Here is a 12,008-nt window from a genome sequence, read left to right as displayed (position 1 = left end):
AGAATTGGCACCCGTTCAAATGCCAAAAATTCAAAACTGCACTGATTGTCGATTAGATGGCCATCAAATGTGAAGCAGTTTGAAATACCCAACCTAAGTCCACCTGAATATCCCTCTTAACTATTGAGTTTTACGTATTTGAGAGATAAATTCCCTACGTTAGGAATAATTTTACTACTTGTCTATAAATTTCATGATTTGTTATATCCCAGTAACAGCTAGATACGATAACATAGTTTTTCCAATGTAAAAGTTATGAATTGACTTCTTAATTTGCTCGCCTTAAATGAAATGTGTGCTGGGCACTTAACACTAAAACATCGATAAAAGTTTTATCAACTATATTGGTTATTTGTCAACATTCCAAAGCACAACTGCAGGTCGCCAACGAACAACAACTGTTCAAATTGACTAAATTAAGCGGATTTAGTTGACTTTAACTACTATGTATCTGTTCGTTGGCGATCTGTTGTTGTGCTCAGGAATGTTATCAAATAACCACTATATTGTCCATAAAACTTATCGATGTGCTTGGTACCTTGTATGCTAGTTACAGAGTTTTTGCAACATAAGAATATAATAAAATGCTGATCATAATAGTATTTCATGTACATCATAAAATGGTGGTAAAATCACTTTTTTCTCTACTTTAACCTGTAATGAACAGATCATTCACATGAGAACATTTTTTATTAGAACTGAAATTTGCTAGACTTTTGCGATGCGATTTTAACCTTTTTACTTTGAAAACTATATATTAGGGTGGATCGCCATTGTATGGAATTTTTTTTTTTTTATAAATTAGTTTTCGCGGGGTGCGGAATAGATGCTCTAGGTTCATACAATTAAGCATACAAAATATCAATTTAAAATTTTGATAGCAAGTACTGCCCCAAAGCAGTTGAATTATTTAAAATCTGGTAAAAAATTGTCCCTTTATAAAACAGTTTTGTGTCAACATTAATACTTTAATTTTTACTTTTACATTTCATAATGAATAAAAATTGCCGCGCCCTATTTAATAATATTAAAAAAATGTGATAATATTTATTTTTCCGCGAAAATTTGACAAATTGCCGAGTCCACTTTCTCGCGCCTCGCTCGCGCACCGCGCATCTTTAGATCAACCGTCCATATCTCGCAGTACAGTTTCAAATTTTACTAACGTTGATCTTCCAACTGACCAACATTACTTTGCTTCATCTACTCCTTCTTCTTATGTTATAAATCCAACAGACAGTGGACTATCTGTTGTATCCAGAACATTGGATCGATACAGTATTTCTGATCAGGCAGGTGCTGCCATCGTCTGCGCTACATTGCAAAATATTGGATTAGTGATTAGTGAACAGATAATCTAACAAACGTGATCGATCGTAATAAGATTCGAAGTGCTCGTGCCAAAACTAGGACCACTCTGACTGCCATCAACCAGCCCCATTTTTATTTGTGCATTTGCATATCGTTTGGCGGCCAAAAGATAAAACATTAATCATGGAGGATGGACGCAGAAAAGTTGTGATAGAAGAACATATCAGTCTTTGAAAGAACCTAGCTCACAATACATTGGCCACATGGGCGTTAAGTTCGGTGATGCTAAAACAATAGCTCACAAATTGTTTGCATATTTTGTGGCAAAATCCATTGATTTAGCGTGCATCGTGGCTATCGGATGTGACGGAACAGCAGTTAATAATGGAACTAAGTCTGGCATTATTCGACTTGTTGAAGGAAAACTCCATCGTCCACTTCAGTGGTTGGTCTGTCAGTTACATGCTAATGAGTTAAGTTTGAGGCACCTTTTCAAATATCTTGATGGAACGACAACAGGTCCTAGAAGCTTTAGCGGCTAACAAGGAAAGTTACTCAAGAACTGTGAACATCTTCCCGTGATAGAATTTCAAGCAATAGAATGCAACTTACCTATGAACCTTACTTATGAAATTACAAAATCCCGTGACGACCTCAGCACAGACCAGCTTTATTTATTGGAAATGTGCCGAGCAATCGCCGAAGGACAATGTAATGAAAACTTAACGAAAAGAAATCCGGGTAAAATCTGTCATTCGCGTTGGTTAACAACAGCCAATACTATTCTCCGACTTTACACATCAACCAAGAATCCAACAGAAATCAGGTGATATTGACTGAATTTGTGCTAAGAGTGTATGCTCCGATGTGGTTTAAAATAAAAACACAGCCTTTAAGACAACCAAGAGCACATTTCAACCGGCAAGACACCTCCACGAAACCATAAAATTGTCTCGTTACCTTCCAGAGCATTTGAAAAAGGTGGTAGATCCCATAATTCAACGCAAAGGGTATTTTGGCCAATCGAAAATATACTTATTAGTATCTTAAACGACGAACGAAGACAGACATTAGAGAGTTGGCTCTCAGACGGATTCCAAGAACGTTGGGGTTCTCTCCAATAAGAGTATTTAAGCTACCTACTTTTAATTTCAACGCAGAAGACTATATTGACTTGATCTACTGGGAAAAAACATCAGAAGCACCTCTTACAAAAATGATATCTAGCGAGACAATAATTGATGCCATTGCAGACCACAAAATTATCGAATTCAACATTTTGTGTAGGTTCCGATTGATGCCCTGTCACACGCAAGCCACGGAAAGATGCATCAAAGTGGTAACGGCATCATGTTCTGCTGTTTGCGGCCTTGAAAGACGTGAAGGGTGTATACAAAATAAGCTAGAATCTTGTCGTATAATGCCAGTATTGAATTCGAAGAAGGACTATAAAATACAATAACTTTTATGATTTTTGACTATATTTTTAAACAGTGTTTGTGATTTTTTTGTGTAGCAATGGTACTTTTATTGTTTCTTGATTAGTAGATAATATTATTAGTAAATGAAAAGTTATTTTTTTTATATTTTAACTACTTTTATTGAGCAAAGATTAAACCCTTCTTTTTCTAGTTTCACGCTATTTTTTAAAAATTTGAATCGACTTGGGGCAGTACTTGCACTCGAAATATCTTAATGCTGTCATAATGACTTTTAAAGGTATCCCCATAGAGCATCCATTCCACACCCCGCTGCTAAGAAAAACATAAAAACAAAAAATCGATCCACCCTACTATATATGAACAAAAACAAACTAAAACAGTTTTAATTCCACTTTATTTCATGAATATAGCCTCTCTGAAGGTTTTTGAGGATTTTCTGTTGACTTTGCATAGGTTAAAAAATATTTTTGCAAAAAGTTGACACATATTTGCAATTTAAACAAGATTACCCAACATTCCAAATAGACCATATATTCAAATATTTCCCTGTAAAACCTCTTAATATTATATCTTGCGAAGTGTTATATGAATTTTTAATCCACTAGAGTGTGGATTCCATTGAAGACGTCGCGTCGGTCAACCTTAACTCGACGGAGACAACAAATAATGACATGGAGACGTCCAGCGAGATCATGCTCGATGACAACAAGCAGGCAGCCAGCAATGATGAGTCCTGGACTGATGTCAACCTTAATGAGGATACCGATATGGGAGAACACAGGGGAAATATGCACACTGTCAGGGATCAAGAAGGAAACATTCATGATGGTAAGTTTAAGTAATCGGTGTTATTCTCAATTTTCAAAGGGACATCAGAGTATCTGTACTTCTATTCTATGAGCACTTCCAGCCCTGAACCAAATTCCAAGTTTGGAAAAATTTTCGACAAATTAGGTTATCTCCTCATATCTCTCATTTTTAAAATATTTTGAATAATTTTTACCAATCTCTTGAAAATGCCCAAATATAAGATTCTGATTTTGTGAACTTAACGTAGAAATACGGCCAGCCCTATGTGGGCGCAATTGGAGCAGTCTGCTCCAGGCGCTGAATTTTCAAGATTATAATTTGTTATACCTAACAGTCCTAACACATAGCCCTTGAAATTATTTTTCACAAAAATGAAAACACAAAAATAAAAATCACCTAGGCATATATTGGTTTTGACAAGGGTGTCAAAATTTTACTGGCGCCAAGCGCCGTGTTGGCTCAGGGCCGACCTTCAGTAGAATAGAATATGGATTGGTTGTTTGTAGGTCTGACTCAACAAAATCTTCATTTTCTAGTCATCACAATTAAATTTAATAAGTCTATTGGCATCCCAGGAAGACGTAGCATGAAGTAGTGATTCAAATATTTGAGACAAGTCATTTCATGAGAATGTTTGAGTTTAAATGAATCAAGGATTTTTAATTAGTCAGTTGGTATTCTATTTTAATGTAACTGTCAAAAGAGAACACGATGAAAGAAAGAGTTAGGTAAGGTTTAATTTTCGTTTGTTCTTTGTTCATTTTCTTAACTTTTTTTTCGATGTTTTGATATGGAACCCTATTTTATGAATGTATTTATTAGCGCAGAAGTGAAAAAATCATGGGATATTCTGAATTCTTGACAAATGAGTTCAATTTTAAAAATGCCAATTAAAATAATTTTATGTTTAAATGTTATATTATAGGTAGGAACCTACTTTATCGCCTGACTGAATTTTTCAAACAACTGATTCCAATTTAGAAAATGTCAAAAAATTTGAGTTCATGTAACCAAATTTCACGCAGGACTAATATTTCACTCTCAGACAACCGAAATTAGTATTTTTGATGCAGTATGTATTAACCAATATTATATTTGTTCCAGACCACTCGGAGAAGCACCCCCGCGCCGAGCCCCCTCTCCCGCACGCCCCCACGCGCCCCATGCGCCCCCACCCCCACCACGCGGCTCCCCTGCCCAATCTGGTGCCCCCCCAGGAGTCCTCGCACAACCGCGAGTCCAACCTGACGCAGAAACTGGAAACTGCCCTGGGCCCAGTGTGCCCCCTGCTCCGAGAGATCATGGTGGACTTTGCGCCCTTCCTAAGCAAGACGCTGGTGGGCAGCCACGGTCAGGAGCTGCTGATGGAGGGTAAAGGTGGGACATTGATCTGTCTCGGAACACTAATGGTTTTTTAGCGGGCTTCGGCACTTAAAAGAGGCACGCTTTAGAACATCATCAAGCACGCTTGTTAAATTTGACAATCAGCTTACACTACAGTTTTAAACACATTTATCTTTGGAATACTTTTTACACAACAACTGTCTTTATTACTGATGAATTTTCCTACATACGTCTAGAGTGAGAATCCATTCATAAACCCTCAGTTCATGTTATAGGGATTTCCATCATCCATTTCCATCAATAAATTGCTGAAATTTTATTAGTTGATCATTGGTAATACACAAATGAAAATTGCTATTCCAAAGGGTTTATAAGTACAATGTCACCTATACATTATACCTGCCCTACTTGATTCAATCAAAAGGCTATCGCTTTGTGGTTTGACAATATGTGTATTTGAGATGAAACAATACCTGGGTATGAATCATTATTTTATTGAAATATTTGTCTTTAACCCAATTATACATCATATTATCCTTAGTAATAATATACAAGATGTCCGGAAACTCGTAGTACGACCGAGAAACTAGTGAATGTAACTTACAATATACACCCAAATTTTTTATAAATTTTATGTTTTTTCATCTACATAAAGCGTTAAAAATCTTTATAGGGCGTTAAACAGTTGATATTAACCCCCAAGTGACCATTTTTTTCCGAATTAGAATAAAAAAAATCCATCTTCGCACTTGATTTAGTCAAAAACAAAAGCTAAAATTAAAAAAGTTATATATACCACAAAATCGACCCCAAACTATATGATGCACATTCACCAGTTTCCCGATTGTATTACTGTACATATTATATACTGTCTTACAATTTGTTTGTTTTCAAATGCTCAGTAATTCTTTTAAAAGTTCTACCACTGATTGTACGAGTCTATTTTCACCATTTGAACAAAGAAGCCAAAATATTTTAACAAATGCAATATCACATCAATTTTCGCTTATCACAAAAATTTTTTTCCTTAATTCCACAAAATTAAATACATTTCTATTTCCAGGTCTGACAACTTTCAAGAACAGCACATCAGTGGTGGAGCTGGTGATGCTCCTCTGTTCCCAGGAGTGGCAGAACTCCCTCCAGAAGCATGCTGGATTGGCCTTCATCGAGCTGATTAATGAAGGGCGTCTCCTGTCACATGCCATGAAGGACCACATTGTGCGGGTTGCCAATGAAGCCGAATTTATCCTTAACCGGATGAGAGCTGATGATGTTTTGAAGCATGCAGACTTTGAGGTTTGTTTGCATTTGTTAAATTTGATAACCATCAAATTGTCAATCGGGGCCTTTTTTTCTATTAGTTTAATATTTAACAAGTCAATTATGCTTGACAACTGATCACACCTTGATCGAAAGCTGAAATTAGTTGAGAAATGGTGTTTATCGTGGACCGTTAACTGTTATTGTGTCTAAAGTAGTTAGATTTTCTTGAATAAAAAATCCAGTGATTTTTTATTACAACATAGATAACAATGATCTTGGGATATTAACACAAATCAAAGACTTTTCAAACAAACCTTTCATTTGTTAACCACATAACAAAAATCTCTAATAAGGGCTTAAAAATGTTGGGATTTATAACTAGGCTTATCAAAAATTTTAACTATATTAAAGTGTATTAAATTGTTATATTTTGCCTATGTAAGAAGTAACTTGAGTACAATTCTCTTGTCTGGAACCCACATTATAATATGTATACGTTTACAAGCTGTTGAAAGAATACAAAACAATTTCTTACATTTTATAAATTTTAAAATGGGTTTTCCAGCTATTATGTTGAACTACAACACTCTGTTAAATTATATAAATATGCTCAAATTGTCAGACAGAAAAATTTTCACTGACTTGGTACTTCTATATAAAATTCTAAATGATTTAGTTGATAGTCCGGTATTGCTAGAATTGATAAGCTTTCGGATTCCACAACGTAATACTAGAAGTCAGTATTTATTTCAGTGCAGAAATTCTGGGACTAACTACCATTGAAATGTAATAATATAGAAAGGAAATATATTGAGAATTACTAATGTTTATAATTGTTTCATATGGCTCTCCATTTTGTTCCAGTCACAGTGCGCGTCGACAGTCCTGGAGCGCACAGAGGAGGAGCGCATGTGTGACCACCTAATATCAGCCGCCCGCCGCAGGGACGGGGTCATAGCATGTAGACTGCTCGAGAAGGTGCGCCACATCATGTCCAATAAACACGGCGCTTGGGGTGTTGCGGAACAAACTGAACCAAAGTAAGTAAAGCTGTCATATTTTACTTAAATGGCTCCACACAGCATCCCCAAAGATGACATAGGCCCTGAGGGAAATTATTTTCTTCAGGGCCTCCTGTGTGGAGTTAATATAAAAATAAATAATAATAATAAAACAATTTTTTTTTTATGGATCCATGACAAAACAAAACATCGAAGAAAAGTGACGAAAAAGAACAAACAAACCTAACCTAACCTAACCTATTATTTTATCATGTTCTGAGTTCTAATACGGTCAAATCAATAACTTGACAAAATTCGATCCATAGGCTTAAGAGTGGGTTATAGGGCATAATGGTGATTTTCTGGAAAACGGCTCCCTAAAACGGCTTAATACTACCTTTGGTATGTCATTCTCAGACTTCATATTTTTTAATACCAATTAATGGACTATTATTTTTCAGTCTGCCTATTTTTTTTGTAGTTGTTGTAGGCATTCGACTATAAAAAATAAAAACATTGATACACCATACAACCCACTTTTAAAACTTGGATGTATGATTATCGCGTTAATAACGGCTTTACACTATATTTTTAATTTAAAATATGTATATAATACACACATCTGTAGAAGTACGGCCTCTTATTATCGTTATGATATCTGTGGATATTAACAATTAAATAAATACTTCATCTTGCACCAAATTTTCAACACATTTACACTGTTTTACTTATTACGGGTGAGAAGCCCCCGAGAGCGGTAGTGGGACTATACGCTCCTTGTTTTACGGCGTATATATTTCTAAAATGCCATCAAAATGTTTCATTTCTGGGTCTAAAAGTAGAATACCGACTCACTTGAAGCATTGCAATAATTTTAGGAAGCTACAAAAACGCTAAGTACTCACAAATACTCTTTTTTCACGTAAATTTGTCGCATTGTATTTTTTGAACTGTCATATTCTTTGAAACTAATAAAATGCAATATTCAATGTGCGTTGTGCGTACCTTTTCCTAACGGTTAGCACGAACGTCACAATGTTGATTTGCGTGCCCTTTATGCAAGTGTGTGTGAGAATTCATTGTCGCTCTGACTCAGTTGTGAGCGCGTTTGGTAATCAAACCAAAAATTACCATCTCACGCCAAATCATTTTTAGTTTGGTAAAATCGGCAATTTTAAGTGATAACATGTCAAGTTTTTCACTATTCCGACCTTACATGGTAAGGCGTATTCACATAAGGAGTAAACAAGTTTATTACCGTTTTTTTATCTTTAGATTAAACAGACAAAAAAAACTTTATAAGTAAATTTACGATTATATCACCTTTCTGCGCATACACATGTAACCATTCACAATTTGTCAAATCAAAGATATTCTATCTACTTATTGTGTTGTAAAGTTCCAAATAATAAGGGTTTTTTAGGAAACAATTTTTTCCCTACCGAGAAAACACAAGGCCTCTAAGTCTATAATAGCCAGGTAACATTTTAAACACCCAAATGCGGCAAAAATTGTGAGGCGCATATGTCGCCGTTCTATTTGTATAAAGAACAGTAACTTTAAATTCAGTAAATTTAAATGATTCACCATTTCATATATTTATTACGCGTCAATACATCTTAAACAATAGGTCGAATCGTGGATTCGTTGAATAATATTTGTATTTAGGTATTATATTTAAAACCCATTGACGTAATTTTTTTCAATAGCGTTGGTCGTTAAATGAATATAACTATTATTTCCAACGGCTAGTTATATTTTGATACAGTACTAGTATGCCTTGCACGATACTGCCATGGTTAAAACAGATTATTGTTTAGTTAACACTGAATAATTTAACAAATATATAAATTTAAAAAAAACTTTCTTTTATTTTTCGAGGTCAATATTATTAATATGTATAGATATTCTATCAAATATAAAATTTATAAATCTACCAAATGAATCCGCATTCGATTTTCTCGAAAACGAAAGCTCAAATAAAAAATATCATAACCCAAAATTGACTTTAAATGAAAGGTAGATTCATTCACAAGTTATACCGTTTATACCACGAGTTTCCGAATACCGTGCAAAACAACCTTTCTTTGTATAGGAAATGTTTCTGAAATGCGATTCGTAAAGCCAAAAGCCGTTCAAATCTAATTAGATTTAACAACAGCAAGTGAATGATAAACATTTATAAAAAATGTCAAAGTAAATGCTTTACCAAAATAGTAGGTTCTGCAAATAAGTCATACCTTTTTACTAAGCTGTTTGTTTTACTTAATATTTCCGATTTCCAATTGCGTACGTGATGATGCGGGACATGATCATGACGCACATTTGACGTTGTATTTTGACAAGTTCATTAATGTACAACTACCGCCCTCTAGCGACAAAAAAATGAAGAGATTTTGACAGTTTGAGAAAATCCGCTGGCATATAACAAGCGCTTAACTGACAATGATTTTTTTATGGATTCCCCGAGCACGGTTGCGCTCATTATTTGTGTCGATAACCAAGCTGAAATTGACAATGAAATAAAAAAGAAATCCCCTTACGCTGACAACACTGGCGGGTCTATGAATCGACTTTCCTAAACAACACCTGTGTTCACCAATTCCCAATTAAGGCGATGCCATACGTAGTAATACAAAATCATGTGTTTTTAGTTTTAAAATTTGGTCGCCTAGAAATGTTTCAGATGCTATAATTAAATACTGCGAGTAGAATACATCTTGGCCTTTGAAATGATTGAGTATTTTTTAGATAAGTCTTTTTATAAGCCCAGAAAAAAATGATGTAAAGGCCTATGAAAACTGCTTTAAAGTTCAAAATCTCCTACTTACGAATCCATTTTCGGTTATGATTTTATTGTATAATGTGGCAAATTAAGTTATTTATAAAATGATCGAAAAAAAATTAAATATTTATGCCTGAACATCCACAAAATAAAATAAAAGGCACTTTTGGCCATGTTTTTTTCTTGCATAAATCAAAACAGGCGGATGGTGTTAAGCGGGAATTTAAACCTTCTAAAGCCATCTACATAAGGGTTGTTATTGAAAGCGGCTCAATTTAAAATATTACACGACGTAGTGCATCGCCTTAAAGGTCTATTGCTTTGTTTTATTTTACCATATACGCATATCAGTTAGGTCTTGTTATGTTAATTGTTGAATTTGTTAATGATTATGAAATTGCACAATAAATATTTCCACCATCAGGACGGCTTTCTGGAAGTTGGACCTGTGGGAGGACGATGCCAGGAGACGGAGACGACTGGTTCACAACCCCCGCGGATCCTCTCATCCTGAAGCCACGCTGCATCAACTCAACGATCAGGGTACTCCGCAGGATGCTATTCTTCAGGTAAACACTTGCTAATGGTGTTGTTATTTAGGAGAAGGCAGATTAACATTCAATTAGAAACATTGGCACATTTCAAATTTATTTTTGAAAGAAATTTGTTCGTAGACCTCTCGAACAGCAATTTACAATAACGCTATTGACGAAAATTATTGTAATATTTTTCTTAATGCTGCATTTTTTCATCCAAAATCACGCTTTCATGCCATCTATTGTTCTTTTCGACCAAAACCAACCAAATTAGTGCTTTTGTAAATACATACAGACATAAAACCACAATATTTGAGATAATATATTTAAAAAATATTTTTTTTTTTAAATACTACGGCACTTTACCAGGGAACCATTGCCTCTTTAAAGAGCCTCTATAGTAGATCCAGCCTCTCCTACTGATTATTATTTCTAGTCAAACATAATTTTTTTTTAATTTTCGTAGGCCCGAGAGGAGTTCCACTCCCACCTCGCCAACTCTCGCACTGGCCAGCATGGCTCTAATTCCGAGCTGATGGATGATGCAGAACTCCTGATAGATGACCGAGAACTCGATGTAGACCTAACAGGTAAACAAATGACTCTAACTTACTTTGGTTGATTGTGTATTATGTTTTATCGACCCATTTTCAATCAAAACCATTTTGTCCAGGTCCAGTGAACATTAGCAGCAAAGCAAGACTGATAGCTCCAGGACTAGTGGCTCCAGGAACGGTGTCCATTACCTCCACGGAACTATACTTCGAGGTGGATGAAGAGGACCCAGAGTTCAGGAAAGTGGATCAAGAGGTAGGTGAACTCCATCTGTTTCGATACTGACATGCATCTTCTTCGTGTTATGTTTTTTTCTTTCTAGGAAATGAGACTATTTTAGACAGAATTGTGCAAAGAGCAAATTTTTTCTGTCAATAACATATTTTCTATCAGGGTTTTATGAATGGACATGGGCTCCATAAAAACAATATTAATAATTTTGGTAATCAGTCGATACTTGCTAGCACAACTTGCAAATCGCCCGTGACATTTGACATTTAACATTAGGGTTGGGCAAGGCACAATTTCAGAATGAGTTTATATGAGGCACTTTGATTAAATTATCAATATAATATGCCGCTTGGGGTGTGCTAGCATTATTGATAAATGGACATTTTTGACAATGTTTGTACTTTACGTTTTTGTCATGTCCCACGATTTTGATTGGTTTTTTCATAGGTATTGTGGAATATTGAAAAGTTGTGTAGTTTTGACATGCAATGTATTAATTATACTTTATTTAGTCAGTTAAATACAACTGTCAAACCTGTATATATATTTAATTAATTATTTGGTGACCGGTTATCTCATCAAAATGACAATTCAACACACCTACAAAAAGGGAAATAAATAGGTCACATAGGTAACTATTAAACCTATTTCACTATTCAAACCTGTTTCATCACTTTTAATGATTTTATATCACTTTTTGAAGGTGTATTGAATCTTCATTTTGATG

At 35.0% G+C, this 12,008-nt stretch overlaps 1 protein-coding gene across 13 annotated transcripts in view; it reads left to right on the top strand.

Moving 5' to 3' along the window:
* rg (A kinase anchor protein rugose) overlaps positions 1–12,008 on the top strand; it is a 941,488-nt gene that overhangs the window by 576,578 nt on the left and 352,902 nt on the right. For all 13 annotated transcript variants that reach the window (XM_089644600.1, XM_089644594.1, XM_089644593.1 and 10 more), the window contains 7 exons: positions 3,359–3,581; positions 4,668–4,940; positions 5,971–6,206; positions 7,038–7,213; positions 10,384–10,528; positions 10,962–11,085; positions 11,169–11,305. In XM_089644600.1, the coding sequence (XP_089500726.1) occupies positions 3,359–3,581; positions 4,668–4,940; positions 5,971–6,206; positions 7,038–7,213; positions 10,384–10,528; positions 10,962–11,085; positions 11,169–11,305 (1,314 nt within the window). The remainder of the gene's footprint in view (positions 1–3,358; positions 3,582–4,667; positions 4,941–5,970; positions 6,207–7,037; positions 7,214–10,383; positions 10,529–10,961; positions 11,086–11,168; positions 11,306–12,008) is intronic.

The sequence above is a fragment of the Hesperophylax consimilis genome, chromosome 21 (assembly GCF_061612785.1).
Source record: "Hesperophylax consimilis isolate HC1 chromosome 21, BYU_Hcon_1.0, whole genome shotgun sequence".
NCBI lineage: Eukaryota > Metazoa > Arthropoda > Insecta > Trichoptera > Limnephilidae > Hesperophylax > Hesperophylax consimilis.
The sequence above is the reverse complement of the archived record's forward strand: the minus strand, read 5'-3'. Positions and strand labels throughout refer to the sequence as shown.